Genomic DNA, 22,586 nt, shown 5'->3' on the forward strand with positions numbered 1-22,586 from the left:
GGTGAGGATCAGGTAACATCAGACCTGCTGAAATATGGAGGACAGATTGTGTTCGAAAAACTAGCCACCCTGTTTACGAGGTGTCTCCTGACGAGAAGGGTACCAGAGTCTTGGAAGAACGCTAACATCATCTTAATACATAGGAAAGGAGATGACAAGGACTTGAAGAATTACAGGCCGATCAGCTTGCTCTCTGTAGTATACAAGCTATTTACAAAGGTAATTGCTAACAGAGTAAAGAAAACATCATAATTCAATCAACCAAAGGAACAAGCAGGATTTAGAACAGGCTACTCAACAATTGACCACATTCATACTATCAATCAGGTAATAGAGAAATGCTCAGAGTATAACCAACCACTATACATAGCCTTCATAGATTACGAGAAGGCGTTTGATTCAGTAGAAATATCAGCCGTCATGCAGACACTGCAGAATCAGGGCGTAGATGAAGTATATATAAACGTTCTGGAAGAAATCTACAGGGGATCAACTGCTACCATAGTGCTTCAAAAAGAAAGCAACAGAATACCAATCAAGAAGGGTGTAAGGCAGGGGGACACAATCTCCCCAATGCTATTTACCGCGTGCTTACAGGAGGTTTTCAGAAGCCTAGAATGGGAACAGTTAGGGATAAGAGTTAATGGAGAATACCTTAGTAACTTGCGCTTCGCCGATGACATTGCATTGCTGAGTAACTCAGGGGACGAATTGCAACTCATGATTACGGAGTTAGACAAGCAGAGCAGAAAGGTGGGTCTTAAAATTAATCTGCAGAAAACGAAAGTAATGTACAACAACCTCGGAAAGGAGCAGCGCTTCGAGATAGGTAATAGTGCACTTGAAGTTGTAAAAGACTATGTCTACTTAGGGCAGGTAATAACCACAGAGCCTAACCACGAGATTGAAGTAACTAGAAGAATAAGAATGGGGTGGAGCACATTCGGCAAGCACTCTCAAATTATGACAGGTAGATTGCCACTATCCCTCAAGAGGAAGGTATATAACAGCTCTATCTTGCCGGTACTTAGCTACGGAGCAGAAACCTGGAGACTTACAAAGAGGGTTCAGCTTAAATTGAGGACGACGCAGCGAGCAATGGAAAGAAAAATGGTAGGTGTAACCTTAAGAGACAAGAAGGGAGCAGAGTGGATTAGGGGACAAACGGGGGTTAAGGATATCATAGTTGAAATAAAGAGAAAATGGACATGGGCCGGGCATGTAGCGCGTTGACAGGATAACCGCTGGTCATTAAGGGTAACTAACTGGATTCCTAGAGAAGGGAAGCCGGCTAGGGGGAGACAGAAGGTTAGGTGGGCAGATGAGATTAAGAAGTTTGCGGGTATAAATTGGCAGCAGCAATCACAGGACCGGGTTAACTGGCGGAACATGGGAGAGGCCTTTGTCCTGCAGTGGACGTAGTCAGGCTGATGATGATGTTATGTACAAGAAAATACGGTATCACTACATCACAACATAGGCATGAAAATACAATTGTTATACCTGAGACTTGTTATAGGCTGACCACCATTACGTGCCGACTTCTGAGAGAAACATCTCGAGGCTCAATTTGTTACACCTCCGTTCGTTGTTTCATACCTACTTTTTCAAGCCTGCCCACTCACCTCGGCAGGAAAAAATCGAGGCTCTCATCTCGCTCCTTCATCTGAGCCAAGAAGCCTCGCAGCCGTATGTAGTACTCCATTATGTCCCCATCCCAAGTGACACTTCGTTCCAGCTGCAAGGAAGAGAAAAACAGAAAGACAGAAACATTTACAGCAAAGCTGTTTAAAGTCAAGTTCTGGCCGGAACAACTTTCAGCACCCTTCATCACCTTGTCACTACCTAATGCCTCCTTCACCAGCGCCACGATAGTCAGCGGCAGTTTCCAACCAATCATTGTCCCCCTTTGTCTCGCGACATAGAGATCGTGCTAACGCTGTTATCAGCAGTTGCCCTTTGGACTTGCTATTGAACAAACTCATACCATTCACTAATAAGAAGAAAAGCAGCAATTGAGGGAGTGCCAACGAACACTGAAGCACGAGTGGGTGCAAAATTTATTTCACACCAGAGAAAGAAAAAATATCTGAGGCAAAAACACTTCAAGCATTTTGTATATACATAAGTGCAATATATCTTAAAGAGACTCTAAAGCACACAGTTAAATATACCCGATACACATCGCGTTTCATGCTAAAAATTGAGGTGGCAAAGCTACTTCAGACGAGCAAATCACAAATTCATCTGCACCAATTATCACATAACAGTGAGGCCTACTACAGTTTGGAATATAGACCTGTGCAAATGAATGTTACAGCATTTGACTCACGTCAACATGAACTGAATATTCCTAAAATTTTGATGTGTTTGAAATGAGTGATAGTACATAATTTGCTTCAAGTTACCAGCCTGAAGAGGTGATTACACTGCTACATACACTTGTTATGCCGTGAAACTGCTTATTCAAAAGAAAATTGCGATGCCACTAAGTCACGATTCAAGGTTAACTGATGAGGACATTTGCTGCAGGCCGATTTATTCATTTCAAAGCTTATAAACGTGTTACGCGAGCTTATATAGGATACGTATGCAAAACATTAAACTTTAACATATTTCACCGAACATAACTTCCACCTTACTATTTAAAAACTTCTCCTATTCAGTATTGCTTGGTAATACTGTAATGTTCCACCAATTACTATTTTCTTTGACTTCCTTTCTAAAGTGGAAATAGTTGTTCACACAAGCCCGTACATTAATTGAGAAAATTGAAAGCTATCCCGATTTATCTGTGCCAGTAATTATACAAAGCGACATTTTTGGTATAATTTATACATATCAAAATCCATGGCTCCTCCACACACAGCTAAACTCTCACAAGCTCTCACCTTTTTGACATACGCATTCAAATTCTTGAGGTCAGCCAGAACAATCGGGTAGAAGGTGTAGACTTTGGTGTCCCGAACTTTTATCTTTGCAATAATCTTGGACCAGGCATCCAGAATACTTAGGCTGTCAATAAATTCGACGAGTCCATTGCGCACTTCATCCACCATGATGTCTCCCTGCACACATATCCAACAAAAAATGGGTGGGATATGTGTGCACAAGATGATGGCCGTGAAGAGGCTTGTCTTAAATACGACTGTGAATATTTGAGTGGGCCCTGTATGTTAATAATTTTCGTTTTATTAAACTTTTTTTACTGTAAAAGCCATAATAATATTACAACAACAGCTGATTTAGGTATTGCAGTTGCCCCTATCTGTGTTTGCAGCTGCTATAGCGCAAAATTAGAACAATTATACCCAGGATCGAGCAGGCTTTCAACACTGGCCTTCTACAAGGTAGCTGAATATTCTACTACAGAGTGCAGCAGTGCTTGAAACTCCTTTGCAAGAAGACCCTATACAGGTATCATGTCGGGCAAGGAATCACATTAACTGAATCTTTTACAGCCCAGTGGAAGAGAAAAATAAGAGCTGGGTGTGACACTATGTCAATTATGCACTGAGTGGGTCGTTTAAGGTTTTCCCCTCAAAACAAAGACGCCTTCATTGTCAGAATTCTACATCCTCATCGGCCCCGGCACCAACCTTATGGACACAATGCCTTACAAATGTGTCGTGTATACTTCATTTTTCCACTGAATGATGAATAATATTAATTGTAGGGGTTGTAGGTTCCCAAACCATATGAGGAGGAGGGACGCCGTAGTAAAAGGTTCTGAGAATTTCGACCACCTGGGTTTCTTTAGCACCTAACTTGAATCTAAGCAGGGGGGCCTCACACATTTACACCTCCACCGAAAATGCAGCCGTTATGGCCGGGATTCAAACCTGTGACCCTTGGGTCAACAAGTGAATACCGTTACTAAACCAGAGACAGCAGAGACAGATGACTTCACAGATTGTGAGGAGCTCTGTCAACAGTTCACCAATCTAACAGGCAACGGTGCCGCCGAAAGTGACGATACTTTTCTGGAGCACGTGCCGTGTGAGCAGGATGTGGCAGTGACCGTAGAAATGACGGAGGCCAAAATCGTTCAAATGGCCACTAACGTAGGGGACGGGGAAGACGACGGCGATGACGAACCACCTTGAGAGGTGCCGACGTCTTCCGAGACGAGAAATTTGCTGCGCTTGCTACAAAATAAGGTCGAGTGCAGTGGTGGGGAAGATCGACTGATTCGATGCGTCAAGCAGCTGGAGGACGCCTTCCTAGGCCCAACTACGACCGCAAAGCAGATGCGAGCATTAGGTAGTTTTTCTCTGCTAAATAAAATGGCAGTGCAGCAAAACACAGCCAAATAAAGTCTTTTGATTGTTATTTTTTCTCTTTTAAACCTACACAAGAAGAAAGACTGGAAACTGCTGCTAAATAGTCGGTAAACAGTAGTGATTTTTTTGAAAAGCACACATTTTTCCCGGTGATCGGTGCAAGTTTATCTCGAAAATCTGTTTATCTCGAAATTTTCCCTGGTTTTTACCACTTTGGGTCAACGAGGTATTACTGCACTTGGGCACTGTAAGACATGTCTTCCCGTACCATGACTTCGTCAAAGATTGGGCTCCCTTTGAAGACCTGTTCATAAGCAACTTGCATCAGGTTGGGAAGCGTGCGCTCTGCTAGGCGCAGGCATACACGCCACCATGGTGGTGTGCCCCAAGTCACGTCCTCGCCTGTCAGGGACGACAAGAAGGCACTGGACGCGTCTGGCACGTCCATGAATGGAGCCAAGTGCAGCAGTGCCAGGATGACCATGTACTCGTGCAGGGCTTCCCTGCAGTGGTCGTGTAACAATGCTGTCTTTTGTTGCTTAATACAATTAAACCAAGGTGCAACACAACAGTGTCTAAGACAAACTAACAAAAATAGACAAGGAGGGGCTGCATACGTGGTTTCAGTTTAAAGGGTCGTGAACCATCTGTCAGGATAGGTGAGAAAAGTAGGCAGGTGCGAATAATAAATTTCAAGTTCGAGGCCAATTGGAAGCGAATAGTCACAGGATTCTGAATTGAATATGAATAGTATATATCACATATTATAAGAAAAAAATTAAGCAATTTGTTACAACCCAGATAACCAGCACAATATTTTTTAATTCAAGCAAGGCATGTGCAAATAAATGTCCCTTTTGTTTTGATGATATATCTGAAAGCAATTTTGAATAGTTACCGGATTTTACTTTCAACAGAATGCAGCTGATAATCTGTAAAATACATACATTATAAAGTTGCTAGACTTAAAGGATATAGGCCAGTAAACAAGCTTTAAACTTAAAAAATGATGAATCTTTGTGAGGGTGATGTGTTTATTTAACCTTGAAATGAGGCTTTGCTGAAGTGCAGATTTCTTCTGCATAAATGTATTCATGGTATCATTCGAATTGTCCACATGCTGAAATATTCACACAAGCCTAAAAAGAACACACCCTACAAATATCAGACACTGCCATGAATACCTCAGCCAAATTTTGCAGTCATGCATGGTAAAGAAAATTCACAAGTGGAGTTCAAAGTTGGCATTCTCTCAGACACTGTCTTTTTACGCACAGGCCTGTGCTCACTCTCTTCAAAGCGGCCGGCACTTACTGTTTAACAACGCGGCAGAGAGCATGCTACTGGCCAATAGCTGAAATATATAAAAAGCAGCATTTGGAGAAGATGCGCTACCCGCCCCTCTGAGGTGATTCAATGATTAGTACTCGATAACGTGGTTCACGAAAAGGCACAATGCCTCAAAATTTATCAAAATTATCAATCAACCTTGATGGAGCTTGCTAGGCTTGTACATATTTGTGCACCGATTTCAAATATGCAATTATATTTTTTCAGTACAACACATTGTTGTTTTTTAAATAAAACCCGAAATATTTTCTGTGCATTTTTGGACCAAATTTTTCCTAAACTCGTAGAGTTGCAAAGTAAATAGGCAAATCACAATATTTTGAAATGAGAACTGTATGCAAACGAACAAAAACAGACATTATAATTCCATTCGGACAAACGGACAAAAGCAGCATTTCATCGCACCTGTCCGTGGCCAGCAACATGTAGACGAGATCCAGAAAGCGCGGTGCCTTGACAAGCAGCCGAGAGGATGGCCGCAAGTCTTGGCTGCTCCCGAAAAGACCGTTGAGCAGCTGCACTGACACCCAGCCCACAACAGCAAATGTTACAGCGCACAGTAAGACCACTGTTAAAGGTTTGCTATATAATTTATGAAGGCAGATGGCGCATTAGTCAAAAACGTCGAGAGTTGGGAAGGTTGGAACAAACAATTCATGATGATGCTGAGCACAAGCGAGAGACCAAAATGAGAGATGAGATAAAAGAAGAAAGTTATGCCCTTGTTCGCTCATCACATGTGTTGCGTTTTCACTCAGTATACTCAGACCTCATTATAATAAAGTTGCATATTACACAAAGACAAGTTGGTTATGTCCGAAAATTCATTATAAGGGTATATTCCAAACACTATATCTATTTTAATGTTACTATTCGTTTACTTCGTTATAACCGATATTTTATTAAATCAGTGTTCGTTATATTGAGGCTTGAGTTACCATAATGAATGACACATTGTTTCTCGGAAGCTTTTTAAAAACGATCTGTCTGTCAGTCAACTTGTCTGTCTTTCAACCGAAATGGGTAAAGTTCAACCGCAGCGCCCACCAATGTTGCACTGGTTTCTTCGTTCATACCTGTGCGTATGGTCATTTGAAAACCAAATATTGCGTATATCTGAGGCACAACATCAACACGTCATATTCTGTGGCGTGTTTCTTTATACTATAGAAAACATGCGCAAGTAATTCCAAAGATCAATGCATTTATTATATTGTGCTGACAATGCACAAAAAAGTAGGTGTTTCCTACGTTTTGCTAAGACGATACGGTGGTGGGACCTACTCGTGGCATTGCATTCCATAAATTATGGCCTCTGTGATGGCACCCGACACACGCTCGCTACACCGGAGGTCACCCTTTAGTTTTTCAAGATTACAGCCAGATGGCATTCATGTCTCACGCAGCACCTCTAGAATCTCATTCACCGATTTTTTTGCACAGAACATCAAATAAACATTTTATTCACTCTCTCCAGACAGAACGACCATTGTCTTTCGACGACATTTGCAGGGAAACATGCAGATATGGGGGTAATTTTTTGTCTGCTGCTTAGCAGAGAGAGATGAACGGTGAAAAAAATTATGCTTCTGAGTACTAAAAGTCGTCTACTTTTTATGAATGGTCAAGAGTTGATAAGTTTGGTAAAAGAAGCACACTGATTACGAAAGAATGTCGAAAAGGAGGTTTCAGCTCCCTGGATAGAAATAAGGTTGCATTTACAGATGCTTAGTCGCTGCCCTATTTTAGTGTAGCCTGTGTGCTTTATGCTCTGATCGAATCACAGAGCTCATCACAGTAAAGTAGGCACGTTAAACCCTAACAATTATCAATCACAGTAAAGTAGCATAATAATAAAAATTTTCACCTGAATTTGAAACTGGGAGCAAGCAAAGCTTGGCATGTGCGTAGCTGACATATTACTTTTCTTTCTTTCCATCCCTCACAGAAGTGAAATGGCCCTGATTGAACGTGCACAAGTTGGAAGAGTTAACCTAGGTAGCTAGATCCGGCACCGGAGAGCGAGGTCTTGTTTTCATATCCAGGCAACAATGAAATGTATCAACCTGAAACAAGTGGTCCCAATAATGGATCACGTTTCTACATCAGAACTGGTTGATTGCCAACAAGCCCACAATTGATAGGGCATCAATCATTGGAAAACGGCACATACTAGCAATGTGCAAGTGACAGCTGCATCTTCAAGGGCCGAACCGCTGTATCTGGTTGGTAACAGGGTTTTTTTACAGCAAAGCTGTTGTGGTAGAGGTTTGCCATGTTCTTAAAAAGAAAATTACCAACACCATAAATCCACAAGCGCTCGAAGGCCACCCAAGCACTCGGTACAGATGGTCAACAAGTGGACCTGAAACGTGCTCACCAGCTCTTCTGTGACACAGCCTCAGTGTAGGCTGCGGTGCGCTAACTTACTTCACTTTTTTTTTTGCACATGACAACTTCACCAATAAAATATGCGACTTATAACGATGTTTGCTAGAAAAGCCGGGGAATGAAAGCACCAATAATAAACAGCGTGTTTATTGAGGACGGTGATCCCGCACTGAAACATGATGGCGAAGTAAGCAAGCACACTCAAAGCTTGACATAACGAAATATTGGTTATGACGAAATGGATGAAAAATAGTTTTGCAACAGCTATGGTGTTAGGACTATACCTTCATAACAAATTTTCGGGTATAACAAACTTATTTTCGTGTGAGATGCAACTTTGTTATAATGAGGACCGAGTGTAAGAGGTGCATGATTGCCTCGCACAATGGCAATTCATTGGATCCACGCAATTAGCAGTGTCACATTAACAGAAAAAAAATAGAAGATGAGAATCGTTACCGGGTCCAGTCTGTTCAGTTCGTGGTAGCTGTGCATTTCGTACAGGGCCATTCGATCCGAGATGTGCCGGTGGGCTACGGAGACCTGCACGGTTCCGTGGGGATGACGGAGGGTTACAGAAAGCATGTCAACTTAGGCTGTCAATTTTCACCGTCTTTGGAAACAAGCAAATACGTGTCCATTTGTGTGTTCTTTGAGTTGTTAACCAGTTGATGATAATGTATGCTGTTTAATGACGCAAGGACTAGTTATGTCTAAAAAGTGCCATGTTGTGGTGAATTTCCAGCGTCTTCTATATGAGCTGATCCCATAATTTTTGAACAGTAGATGTACCGTTACTCTTATAAAAGCACAAATTCGTCCCCTGTAACTTTCGTAGATTAGCTAAGTATATATTAGAACTATGATGACTAATGATGTGGGCTATGCGTACGAAAACTTCCTTACAAAGAGATGATAGAATAAAACGTACATGAAAACACTAGTCCTCAAGGTAGTCCTTGAAGTCGAGGAATTGGGTCATGTATTATAAAAAGTATTTGCACAACAGCTTCAGCTTGCAATGAGAGGCTGCGCTACATATGACCTGGCCAAACTATTTTAAATTTTTTTTTTTGCATCCTCTTCAAGTTCGATACGGTTTTTAAAATCAAACAGCAGCTTCTTGCTCAGAAAGAACGCTGAAGGAATGGGGACATGCTTGCGACGTACGAGACGAAAGTACCTTTTAATGCAGGGCTTTTTTGTTTATATAAATGCAGTGAATGAGAACACGGAGTACTTGAAGGATGTTTCCACACCCACCATATGCCGTCGAACAGTCAGCCCACCAACAGCAATCTCTTTAGCCTCTTCGTACGAGATGAATAGGGCATAGTGCTAGGCACCTTGATTTACTGTCACGCACAGCCATATGAAGCCAACATAAACGGGAGGCATTATTCGAAGTTTTCAGCTGAGTTGTAGTAATGATGAGATAAAGAAAAATTAAAGCAGATGAAAAAAAGAAACTCGTCAGCAGCAGGAACGGAACCCTCCAACCTTCATATTACGTGTGCAAAAGTTGCAGGTTTCAGTTCTTATATTATTAGGCAGGGCAAGGCGGGGCAAAATGAGACACAAGGCTGAATGCAATTCTTTGCCTTTGGTACCTTGTATACCTGAAACAAAGACATATATTCATTACATTCTATATTTCATCAACAAGTGCCTGTAGTCCTTTTCCTTTGATGAAAATATCACGACTGTTTGAAAAGATTGCGTTGAAAAAACGCACAGTTGTTACCACAGAGCTCGTGAACCACCAAAAAAAGGGGCAAAAAAGGAGTGAGAACGAAGTCTGCACAGCTGCAAGTTATAATTGATGGGGCCCATTCTATCAAGAAGTAAAATCAATTTTACAGTTGACATGTATTGGTTGTGTTGATAATATGCAGCAATCTTCCATTTTTTAGAATTTCTCCGTGGATTGTAGTTTGGCATGCAGGTTACATGCAGGGGCGGCTAAAACACAGCAAAATATGGTAGATCCACCTAATCTCTTCACCGAGCAAGAAGTTATGAAAGATACAAATTAAACAACATTAGTAAACATAACACCTTTAAATGTACAACACAAGCCTCGCAACCATTAGTGCTCACATTGGTCATGGCCATCGTGATACGTGCAAAGCTGCGAGTGACAGACTGCACTGCACCGAGATCAGAGAGCAGCAGCAACGCGAGGGGCTGCGCTACCCTCAACAGCATGTTCCATTGTTCGGTGCCCTCGGCAGTGACCAGCGGAGGCTTCATCCGGCCCCAGGCCAGTTCGGGCTCATCAACCTGCAATCATTACAGATTACCGGGTAAGCCAATCTGGTAGTCATGAGCAAGTCATCAGCGCTGCTACTTGTAAGAGCTTTACAGAGTGCGCTAATGGACCCACATCTCTCGCAGCATTACACAAGCACACTTACACAATTTCGAGTCACTTTTTAATTTCATAGCTAACCTGATAAGCACTCTACATGTGGATGACTACTTGACCCACGCTGCAGAGTTCAAGTGTTCACAGTACCCCCTTTCCATACTGGAGGCACTGGGTTCGATTCCCTCGAAGTGTAAGGCACACACAGTTTTTCTAATTGCGGGAGAGGTACCCAGACACAGGTACACCAATGTATACTTATGTCTGGGTACCTTTCTGGGGGAGTAGCTACAACACAACGGTGTTTATGCATTGCTTCAACAAGAATCTTTCCTAACTGCAAACCCACATGAGGAAAAGCAGACTCTTGCCCCTCGTCCCCTCTATAGCCGACTCCTCTACTCAATATGCGGAATCATTTGCCAAATACATGCCTATAAAGAAATGCAGCCAATATTCATGAGAATCATTGTGCTTGTCCCTGTAGCATGAGACAGCGTGGCACGTCTGTACGGTTGAAACCATGCATCTGCGGCAAAATCATTCAGTGGAATAGTCCAAGCTAATGTTGAATGCTATATATTTTTACTGTACCAGGCAATATGTGGTGGCGTACTACTTGAATGGAACATTGAAGGGTCATGGTCCAGTAACTTTAGGTAGCCACCGTTGTGAGGCAGCAGTGGAAACAATGAAATACTGAACTGCGTTTCATTAGCGAGAGGTCAATGAAGCAGGCTCAATGAACTACAAGGTCTGGGAAAGCAGGTGCCAAGAGGTGTCTTGATTAATGTAAATATGCTTATTATTATGTACATTAGTCGCACAGATGGTTCATGGGTGCACATTGTCATTTTACTGCGCAGTTGTGCAAGGAATAGATTCTACATTAAGTGCAGCTGCAGAGGAAGTTTAGATATGTTGTACATACGAGTTGCAAGATTTATCAATCTTTAAAGATTTATCAATTTTATCAATTTTTTCTAGTTGGCATTTCCATGCCAACTAGATAGAAAACTCCATCCATCAGTCTGTATCTCATGCAAGATGATCACCATTATAAAGAAATAAAAGAAAAGTTTTCATTCCAGCAATGGGTTTGAATGTAGGCCCCCATGCTCTAAATGAGAATGTCTTGCAAAGTTTGAGCATATCTTCAGTGATTTCTATGGAAGTGGAATAAACTCTCTGCAGGGCGAAATGTAAAGCCAACAGACTGTAAGCATAAAAAATTCAGAATTTGTGAAATTTTGATGACAAACATGCAATAAAATTAAATGCTTATACATCACTTCAACAATTTTGAAAGGAGATTATGCCTATTTAATTTATTTTTATGACGAACTAAAAATTTGGGAGAAGTTGACTAAACGTGGCAGTACGCAGTGAGATGTCATAACTACTTGAGTATGGCTTCGCAAAGAATTGGGAAGACACCACGACAACTTAAGCATGAGTTCCATAATAATTAGAGAGACATTACACAAAGTGAGTATGGGTTCCCAAAGTAACACATGTGACACCCACCGCCACAACATGTTGGGCTTTGCCCTCTGGGTCGCTATCAAGCTCGACTGTAAGCAGGGCAAAGAGGCCGAACTCTTGGACCAGTGTCACAGCAAGCACCATGAGGCGTTCAGGCGACGCAGATGCTCGCGAGCCCGGTAGCTCCAGACCGAGTGCTCGCAAGTGGCTCAGAACCCGGTCTCGAGGCACCGATCCTGAAAAACAACTCGCATGAGAAATTGAAAGGGGACCAAAGAGAAAACAGATTTTTCTTGTATTAGTAAATCAGCGCATTGATTATGAGAAGACATGTAGAGAGCGATAAAACACACTACAACCACCGCACTTACCGACTTATATACTCAGTTCCAAATCCACTGGCAAGCTGGCCAGAGCATGCTTCCTCTTTTATGTGCCTCGCAAGCTAAACATCTTGGCAGAGACCGCTTTGTCATTAGCTAATTAAAACTGCTTTTTGAAATGTGCTGTTGGGGGTCTTGCAACTATCCGTCAGTCAACCCAATGTAGTACAACGGTATGAACCGAATACCTGCAGTGCTTGGCCATACTTTAGAAGAACCCTCGGACGTGTTTGCGTGCTGCATGGTCACCCTGGGTTTGAAGGGGTTTCGCGGCAGTGGTCTCACGATTACTTCGGGTCATACTGATATTGTAGGTTTTTTTTTTTTCTTTCGAAATTAGGTTGAGGCAGTTAATCAGATTTCAATTCAATTCAGTTTTATTTCAGGTGTTCCCTGAAGAAATGCTTTAATTGCTTAACAATGGCCTCGCCCCCCACCCTTCCCCGGAGTTCACAGCAGGTACAATACAGAAAGCAAAACAGTAACACTTAAAGCCATACATATACAGAAAATAATTAGGTGCAAAGTGTAGTGGCAATCAAATGACACAACAGTGGTGATTGCTACAATGCAAAGTATTGATCATAATGTTGCAATGTGGTGATAACAAAAGAAAAGAGAAAAAGGAAAAAAAAGCCATTAGCGTACATTCCGGACGAAAAGGAAAAATTGGAAACGCCAGGGGGGTGAATCGGGAGAGTTGCCAGGTATGGGAATGTCATATCGAACACCTCAGAATTATCTCGTGCAAACTTCGCACCTTTTTAGATGCGTCAAAATTCATGCCTGAAGGAGATATTTTCAGACAGTGCATCTAATGATGTGCTGATTTGTGTGTACTTGAGTGTACAAAAACTATAATGAAGAGGCAACGCTAGCATGCACTACCTTTAACTGCACTCGCACCAATTTCTTCAGGTTTGTGATCGAAATAGTTGGAGATGATACCTACCACAGCATGAATCACTACCGATGAAATCCTTTAGGCGTTCTTGATAACGTTTAAGCTAACATCACCAAACACAAAGTTTGAAGCCCACATCTCTCAAAAGTGGTGATAAAAGAAGTGAAAATCTACAGCAGAATACACTCCAATAGGTCCCACCTCATGACAAATGCTGGGGCCACCTGCTTCCGCTTCTCTGGTCAGCCATCTGTACAGACTGCCTACGCAATAATTTTCAGTTTCGCTTTCTTTATTAACTTTTTTTCCCTCAAGAAAGACATAAAAGGTAGTAATGCCAGTGTGTGAGCTACAACATGTAAAATTACTCTATCACAGTTTGACCACCCCCGAGAGGACTCGCAAGGTGGAGTAAAAATTAAAATGAATTTAGTTTTCAGCTCAAACCAAACTCAGGATTGGCATTGGCAGGTGAACCAGTCGCTCATTTTACAGCAATCTGCGAATGATTGAATGCTGCTGCAAAGATACCGATGTTGATTTCTGCACAAATGCTATGATGAGTACGGTGATGTCAAAAGAAAGAAAAAATAATATTCACCTTGATTGTTGCAGTTCGTCCAGAAGGTGAATAAGGGTTGGATGCTTGACATTCCTGGACCTAGCGGGGAAACAAGCACATTTTTCTTTCGCACTCGTGGTGGAACCGAGCTTAACTCTTTCACTGTCACTAACGTACCGGTAAGTTTTTGCATTCACGGAGTTTCGAAAAGATTCGGTTGAACCAATGCGGCCAAAATACGAAAAAGCATCTTAAAATCCAAGACGTCACCATAGTACATTTAGGTGAAAAATTTTAAAAATTAAACTTTCAACAGAGATTTTCTCCTCTCTTATAAAATCTATGGTGGCGAAATTAACAAAACTGGAGTCTTCATAGTAGGCTTTAATAGACGAAGTTAGTAATTTACTCTTTCACTTTGGTGTTCCTTGAAACATTCCTTGAAGAGCTTGTGTTAAATAAGAACAGCAAAAACTGAGCGCGATATTATTCGCGGTTGCGACATATGCGAGTGGTCAGTAAGCGCAGAGACGAACTATGATACCTATTATAGCTTATTATAGGGCTAATGCAAGCCTTTGTGGTGACTAAATTGATGACCAGCACACACTGAACAGCGACTAGTGACATTGGATCCTTTTCATAATTCACAAGTTCACTTCCTTGCACTGCATATTTGCTGTTGTAATAGTGGCACTTGTCATGCGTCAGGTGGAGACACTGTGCTGGGACTTGTCTATTATGAGTGTTAATATCAAAAGAGACGACTCAACTTTTTTCACGTCACTGTCTAAGCAAACTGCCCTTGAACAGCTAGTGCTGTCTGAAGTAAGCCACTAGCCACCATTACTTGTCCAACCTGTATAGCAGGCACAATATCTTTACTATTTTGAAAAGGGTCTATACCATCCAGGAATTCGTGCATCCTGGTCTCGATCTCTGCTGCCAAGGCACCGTCTGCACCCGTGTAGGAGGCGTCCGGTGGTTGCTGCGACGGCCACTGGTCACACACGTACTTGTAGAAGTCTTTGCATGGGTCCGTGTCCGACTTCAACAAGTAGCGCAGCATCTGTCCTGGGCGGGCACAATATGTACAGGGGGCGGTCAAAAGTTCCCAAGCCACTATCCCACGTATTCCTATGGGAGTGTGGCCTGGAAACTTTTGGCCCCTCCCCTCCCCATTGTACATTCATCACTTGCACAACTGCTCCCAGCGACCTCGCTTGTTGCACTCTGCGAACTCCTTGCTCATCTTCTCTGATCCCTAAAGATTCCTTTCACGAACAGGAAAAGAAAAGGATTGACTGCTCCTCTGATCTCTAAAGATTCCTTTCACGAACAGGAAGAGAAAAGAATTAACTGAGAGATTTTCAGTTGATATAGTAATTGTGGGTTTTACTTGCCGAAACCACGATGGTTTGAAGGTTTTATGGAAACAATGGGGCACTGATGGTTTAAGTACTGATATGATTGAGAGACACCATACTGATGGGCTTTGCAAATTCCGACAACTTGGGTTTCTTTGATGAGCACCTAAATATCAACACAAACATTCACACAATTCTCTAGCATTTTAACTTAATCAAAATGCAGCCGCCACCGCCGCAGGGATTCGGTGCTGCGACCTTTGGGCCAGCAGATGAGCACCATGACTACCATATTCACGCGATTGTAGATCAACCCATTTGGTCTTAATTTGAAATTCAAAGTTGAGGGGGTCGACCTAGAATCGAAAATGAGTGTCCGTTGTGAAGCCTTTCTAAAGATAATCTCCGAGTTTTTCGACAAAGCTAGCTTTGCTGCACAGCTATTAAGTACTGCCGTGAAACCAGCTTTGCACATCGGTGGTTTCACAATGGTGATGTGAATTTTTCTTTTTTTTTTAAATAAAATGTGCTAGTGCTCTTCTCTTTTTTTTTATGCCGTGCCATTTTCGGCGATCGACCTACATTCGGGTAAATACGGTTCTTGACCCCTGCGACAAGCAAGAGATTTTTCGTTGGCAAAGCAGGCATGTCTCAAACCTGCTCATGTCTTAGGCAGGGTGTGCCGTGCCATGAATTTAATTATCTCAAGAAAGTGCGACCTTTTCGGGGTTGCTGTTCGGGCAAGTTGGGTGTTCCATGCTGCAGCATGTATTAGCACAGCGCATGAAAAAAGACACAACAAGCACGAAGAGAAAGAAGGTAAACGTTATAAACTTCGAACTGCCGATTTCAAGCCCTTCAACCATGCTTTTTTTATACGCACCAAAACACAACTCATCTTGCACGTGTTTGTAACCCACGGTATGTCATTTCCTTTCCTGACAAAGACGTGTGTAAACTCCCTTTGCACACTTTTGTCAATAAAGAATATGATGTATATTGGGTTAGGAAAATGTGCAAAATGGGTTGTGTTCTGAGTATGTGCTCTGTGAGCAGGACGTGGCGGTGACCGGAGAAATGACGAACGTCAAAATCATTCGAACAGCCACTGATGTAGGGGACGGCAGAGACGACTGAGACAATGACAATGATGAACCAACTCGAGAGGCGCTTACATATTCTGAGACGAGAAATTTGCTGCGCTTGCTTTAAAATAAGGTTCAGTGCAGCGGCGGGGAAGATTGACTAATGTGATGTGTCAAGCAACTGGAGCATGCCTTCCTAAGCTCAACTACGACCGCAAAGCAGACTAGCATTAGGCAGTTTTTCTCTGCTAAATAAAATGGTAGTGTAGCAATGGTAGTGCAGCCGGTTAAAGTCTCTTGTATGTTTTTTTTTTCTCTTTTAAACCTACACAAGAAAAATTAGAAACTGCTGCTGAAGAGCCAGTAAACAGTACTAGTGATTTTTTCGAAACACGCTAATTTTTTCCAGCGACTAGTGCACCTTTGCTTATTTCGAAAATCTGTTTATGTCAAAACTTTTCCTGCCTTTGACGACTTCGAGTTAACGAGGTATTACTGTATTCTGTTTAGAAAAATAAGGACATTACAATAGTCATGCATTCTGAACAACTTGCCTTCCTTCACACAGAACTCGGTGGTGCAGAGCTCATAGGATGCTGAGCTAGGTGTCATCACGGTTGGAATAAATGGTGAAGTTGCTAGAATGACAATATCACAATTCATGAAATAAACATACCCATGCCAGCACAAAACGAAATTGCACTGTTTATTAAGAGAAGGAAGTTCAGATAGATTGGAAGTTTCACGCAGGAAAGTAGCCATTCGGTAATGAAACATTCTTGAATGAAGCACTGTCTTTTAGCTGCGACTATTCCTGAAGGAATCAACTCACTACTATTTCCAATAGTTAACCAATAAAAACACATACCTGGTACAATAGTCACTCTAGTCCAACAGTTGCTATTTTACTATGCCACGGTGCTGAAAAATCTTAAAAGTCAATGAAGTTACATTGTAAAAGCACAGTGCGAGATGAAAGGCAGCTGAACGATGTTGCGATAGCACAAGATCTGAGTGCTTAAAAGGGCAGTAAACAACCTCACGATTCAAAATAATTTCTAATCATGAAACAACTGCGCACTTTGTGGGAATTGAGGCTGGCCCGCTGCCTTTGAGCGGGCTTTCCCGCCTTTTCTGCCGTTCTCATGTCCCGACATGTCTGCCCTCCTTTGCTGTCTACCGTGGTGGGAGAGCGGAGTGACGTTTAACTCCCTCACCCGGAAGCGGATGTTGACTGTGGCGCCGCGCGCGGGGACTCGCGAGAGGTTTTCGCGCGCTGCGTCGGGAGCGGTCAGATACTCTCCGGGACAGCAAACGGTGAGCCACGCTATCTTTTCGTCCGTCGACTCCCGTCAGTCGGGGGCTCGTCGGACTTCGCTGACGGCGCCTCGCGCCCAAGGCGAACGCTCACCCGCTGTTGCCCCGCTGCGTACGCACGGCCGAAGGGCGGTACGGTGTCCTAGTGCGTGGCCTCGCTACGCCGACCCGTCTCCCTTCGAAGCCAACGCGAGCGCCTTTGCCCTCGCTCGAGCAACCGGGCCTTTGCTCCGGTGTCTCCGTGGATCACCTTTACCGCGGAGACGTGCTCGTGGCACCCCTGTGTAGTACTTTGTGCCCGTGGCGTGGATAAGCCTACTTGCTTTCCCGCCGCGCCTTTTTGCAACGGGCTGTACTGCGTTTGGTGTTGCCACAATAAAGTGTTGCGACTTGAGCAGTATCGTGTTTCCCGCCACGGCGACGGTTAACGCGTGCCCTGAGACGCTGCCGTCTTGTTCATCTTCCAGGGCTCAATGTTCCAGTGATTCTCGGTCGGGACTTTCTCCTTAAAACCGGTATCGTTGTGGACATTGCGAATGGCGGCTATCGTGATGGCCCATTTTGCCAACTCAAGCCGTTCATCAGCCCGCCGGCGCTTACCGTCGCCTTTGCGGCAGAAGCATCGGAAACGTGCCTTGCGCAGAGTTCGGGGCCAAGCCCCCGCTCACCGCATTTGCCCTCTCACAGTCCCCTTCGGGAACGAGAGGCGCGGCACGAACCGTGTCGTGCGCCAACTCCGGGGTCGTACCCTGGCGTTCCGCGCTCGTCGGCTCGAAACCCCTATGTGGATCGACCGACACGACACGAAGAGGCACTACATCCTTTGGTCGCCTGCGCGACTCAGTTGGATGAAGCACAGAAGGCTGGTCTGTCGACACTGTTATGTCAGTACGACGAGCTCTTCACCGATCAACCTGGCTGCACCGATTTTGTGAGCCATGTGATCGAAACTGGTGACGCGCTTCCTTTGAAGTGTAACCCCAGGCCCGTCAGTCTCGCCAAAAGGCAGATTATCGATGGGTTGCTAGATGACATGCTTGCGGCTGGCATTATTCGCCGCTCGTCTAGCTCCTGGGCGTCTCCAATTGTGCTGGTGCCTAAGAAAGATGGCAGTCATCGCCTGTGCGTCGACTATCGCCGTCTGAATGGAGTGACTCGTAAGGATGCCTATCCGCTCCCCACGATAAACTCCATCGTAGGTAACCTGGGTGATGCACGGTACTTTACCACGCTTGACGCCTCTAAAGGTTACCTACAGGTCCGGATGGGTAACCGTGACCAGTGTAAAACTGCGTTCACGTCCCACAGAGGGTTGTTCGAGTTTACTCGTATGCCCTTTGGTCTTTGCAATGCTCCTGCGACGTTTCAAAGACTCATGGACCGCGTCCTCGGGGAAGCAAAGTGGTCATACTGCATGTGCTACCTCGACGACATCGTGATTTATTCACGAACCTTCGAAGAGCACTTGGCCCATGTTGCCGATGTACTCGAGAGGGTGAAGACCGCCGGGATGACACTTAACCCCGCTAAGGTCCAATTAGCGCAGACCCGTGTTCAGTTGCTCGGGTTTACGCTGGGCAAAGGCTCCATAGAGCCGGATCGGGAGAAACTTCGAGCTATTCTCGAATTTCCCGTGCCCAAGGACGTACGTGGCCTTCGCCGCTTTCTAGGAATGGTCAACTTTTACCGTTCCTTCATTCCGTCCTGTGCCCGACTGCAGGCGCCCTTGAGCAAACTCTTGGGTAAGTCTGCCGAGTGGCAATGGGGACTTGAGCAGCAGGAGGCGTTTTGCCGACTGTCTAACGCCATAGCGGAGACAGCGCAGCTCAAGCTCCCCGACCTGACCAGACCGTTCGTTGTACAAACTGATGCGAGCGATCTGGGTTTAGGAGCTGTTCTCCTACTGGAATACGATGCCGTGTTGCAGCCGTTGGCCTTTGCCAGCCGCTCCTTGGTCTCTGCGGAGAAAAATTATTCCGTGACCGAAAAGGAGTGCCTCGCCATCGTGTTTGCACTGCGGAAGTTTGACGTCTATCTTGATGGGACGAAATTCGTAGTGCAAACGGATCACAGTGCGCTCAGCTGGCTGATGCGGCTCCGTGAGCCTGCCGGCAGGCTGGCGCGCTGGGCTCTCCTGATACAGCACTATGACTTTTCGGTGCAGTATCGAAAGGGGAGCACCAACGTGGTAGCTGACGCGCTATCTCGTGCCCCACTGTCGGCCGAGGACCTTGATCCCGGTGCGACCGCCGCTAGCGGTGCCTTAGCACTTGCAAGTGTCGGGGGCGAAACAGCAGCTTCGCCGCCGTTCGGCGTGAAGGGTGAGTCCCCATGCGGACAAACCTTGGCTGCTAACCAGGTAAGCGGCGCACCGCGAAGCGGCCGAGCGGGGGAGCTTTCCGAAGGCCACGAGGCCGAGAGCGAACCCGTAACGCCGACTCAAGCGGTTGTTGCTGCGGTCCTGAGTGGGCGCGATACCAGACTCCCCCATTTTGGGAGAATGGGCATCGCTTTCAGCAGAGAAGAGCTTCTGAAGGCCCAGCAAAGTGACCCGTTTTGTCGCGAAATATGCGACGGTCTCAGAGAGATGGAGCGCCGTGACGCTGCTTGTCCTGCAGCGGGCGCCGATAACGACTGTCTCGACGAGACGGAGCGCCGTGACGCTGCTTGCCCTGCAGCGGGCGCGAATAGGGGGCTCAAACCAGCGTGTGTCGCTGAGTCCCCGGCGGATTCATATTTGCTGGACCATGACGGGCTCCTGCTGAAGTATATAGCCACTGACGACGAGTCCATAGACCCGTTTAAGGTGGTTATGCCCAAAAGTCTGAGAGCCGCACTGTTGCGATCCTCTCACGACGAACCCATGGCCGGTCACCTGAGTGGCTCGAAAGTTTTTGCAAAACTGAGCCGCGTTGTGACTTGGCCCGGCATGAAGCGAGACATTTTTCGCTATTGCCGTTCTTGCCGCGTCTGTCAAACGGTGAAATCAAGGGGTGGCAAACCGCCCGGTCTGATGAAACCGATTGTCAGTGAGCGTCCGTGGCAAGTGGCCACCTGCGATCTAATGGGACCATTTCCCAGAAGTAAGCAGGGGTTCATTCACCTGATGGTAGTCGCTGATCATTTTTCGAAATGGGTGGAACGTTTCCCACTTCAGAAGGTGACAGCGCGAGCGGTGCTTGAGAAGCTGCAGGAAGTGTTTTGCCGGTTCGGCTTCCCGGAAAGGCTCATCACTGACAATGCTTCGTATTTCACCGCTCGGGTGTTTGGTGTCACGTGCCGTTCCCTCGGAATTGATCACTGCACCACTTCACCCTACCATCCCCAGTTCAATTTGACGGAGCGCGTCAATCGTACGCTCAAACCGATGTTGGCGGCCTTTGCCGAAAGTCAAAGGGACTGGGCAGACCATTTGAGTGAGCTCGCGTTCGCTATTCGAACATCCGAGAGTCGCTCAACTGGTTTCTCGCCCGCCTTAAATTTTGGAAGGGAGTTGGCAAATCCGGTGACCAGCGTCACTCAATGCCAGCTCGAGGACGAGGGGGCGCCGGCAGACTGCTCTGCTTACGCGTCGGCACTTCGGGACAGGCTTTGTCGAGCTTTCTGCAAAGCAAGGCAAAGTTTGGCGTCGGCCAGGGCTCAGCAGAAGGCCCAATATGACCGCAAGCATCGCGACCTAGTTTTTGAGGTGGGCGATCTTGTCCTGAAGCGCAACCACGCCCTTAGCGATGCCAGTAAGGGGTTCTCAACCTCGCTCGCTCCTAGGTGGCTTGGTCCGTACCGAGTGGAGAAAGCTTGCACTCCCCTCGCGTACTTGCTGAAAGATCCCCATACGGGAAAACTCAGCCGTGCCCATATCGCAGACCTGAAACCCTTTGTATCACGGTCTGACGAGCTCGCGCAAGAGCCCTGCGGCACTTCGCGCCAGCAACGAGGCACACCCGGGGCGGCGGACCGCATTCGGACCCCGCACCGGTATAATCTGAGGAAGCGGTCACCTTTGTGATTTCGCGCCGGACGGCGGACTTCTCCGCAACCGAAGGCCCTCAGTTTACTGTCTAGCCTCAGTATAGGTTAGCTTCTTTACGGCCTTTTCTCGTAAAGAAGTTAACCCCGCCCTGTCTGCTGCCAGTTTTTTTTTTTAAGTGTTCATGTGTATTTTATGTTTCTTTTGTCTAATATTGTTACGTGAGTAACGAGACAAAGTATTGCGAATATATTCGAAAAATATATTTGCAAGAGCGGTTGCAGCACTGGCCAGTCTGGCTCCGAGCTCGAGCAGCCAGCGAGCCTCATCTTCTTCGTCGGGCGCACACGCGCATTCGCACTATGGTTTGTGGCAGCCTACAGGTAGCATATAACCCCCGTCGGCAAAGGCGCCGTCTCGGCGCATCTAGATGTCAAGATCATTGGGCGAGTGGTACTGCTTCAGGCGTGCGACGTGTACGATGTCGCTGGCCCTAGGGGTGGATGAAGACGGCGAGGCAGCAGGAGTGATTTCATAAGTGACGGGAGTCACCTCACGAAGCGCTCTGTAGGGCCCTGTGTACCGAGAGAGCAGCTTGTCAGACAGGCCAACGTGCCTGGTCGGAGACCACAGCAGAACCAACGAACCGGGCGAAAAGTGTACATCGCGGTGTCGTTGGTCGTACCGACGCCGTTGGTTTGCTTGGGAGGTCAGAAGGCGAGCACGAGCGGTTTCGCGTGCGTGGGCGGCCCGGCTGATGGCGTCCAGAGCATATTGTGAAGTTGGAGCTGCTGGTAACGGAATCGTCGTATCGAGGGGTAATGTGGGTTTGCGGCCGAACAGCAAGAAAAAAGGGGAGTAACCAGCCGTGTCGTGGCGCGAAGAATTGTAGGCAAATGTCACGTATGGTAAAGCGATGTCCCAGTCAGAGTGATCTGAGGAAACGTACTTTGCAAGCATGTCAGTTAGGGTTCGGTTCAGGCGTTCTGTGAGGCCATTTGTTTGCGGATGGTACGACGTAGTGAGCTTGTGGCGTGTTGCACAAGAGCGTAGAATGTCCGCTATGACTTTCGATAGAAATGTGCGGCCTCGGTCCGTGAGCAGCTGGTGTGGAGCACCATGTT

General features: G+C 45.6%; 1 protein-coding gene across 8 annotated transcripts in view; it reads right to left on the minus strand.

Moving 5' to 3' along the window:
* Window positions 1-22,586, minus strand: part of LOC142765677 (uncharacterized) — a 114,424-nt gene that overhangs the window by 68,319 nt on the left and 23,519 nt on the right. For 5 of the 8 annotated variants that reach the window (XR_012884359.1, XR_012884360.1, XM_075867101.1 and 2 more), the window contains exons 8-17: window positions 16,733-16,816; window positions 14,633-14,800; window positions 13,766-13,825; window positions 11,920-12,113; window positions 10,125-10,307; window positions 8,484-8,567; window positions 6,039-6,148; window positions 4,552-4,786; window positions 2,892-3,068; window positions 1,626-1,738 (exon numbers count right to left, since the gene is read on the minus strand). Coding sequence is in view for 5 of the 8 variants with exons in the window: in XM_075867101.1 (XP_075723216.1) it covers window positions 1,626-1,738; window positions 2,892-3,068; window positions 4,552-4,786; window positions 6,039-6,148; window positions 8,484-8,567; window positions 10,125-10,307; window positions 11,920-12,113; window positions 13,766-13,825; window positions 14,633-14,800; window positions 16,733-16,816 (1,408 nt within the window). In the remaining 3 variants the exon portion in view is untranslated. Of the gene's footprint in view, window positions 1-1,625; window positions 1,739-2,891; window positions 3,069-4,551; window positions 4,787-6,038; window positions 6,154-8,483; window positions 8,568-10,124; window positions 10,308-11,919; window positions 12,114-13,765; window positions 13,826-14,632; window positions 14,801-16,732; window positions 16,817-22,586 lie in introns of those variants that run through there. The other 3 variants (XR_012884361.1, XM_075867103.1, XM_075867102.1) reach the window with 3 other exon arrangements.

Source organism: Rhipicephalus microplus, chromosome 6 (assembly GCF_043290135.1).
Source record: "Rhipicephalus microplus isolate Deutch F79 chromosome 6, USDA_Rmic, whole genome shotgun sequence".
In the NCBI taxonomy this organism is placed as follows: Eukaryota; Metazoa; Arthropoda; class Arachnida; order Ixodida; family Ixodidae; genus Rhipicephalus; species Rhipicephalus microplus.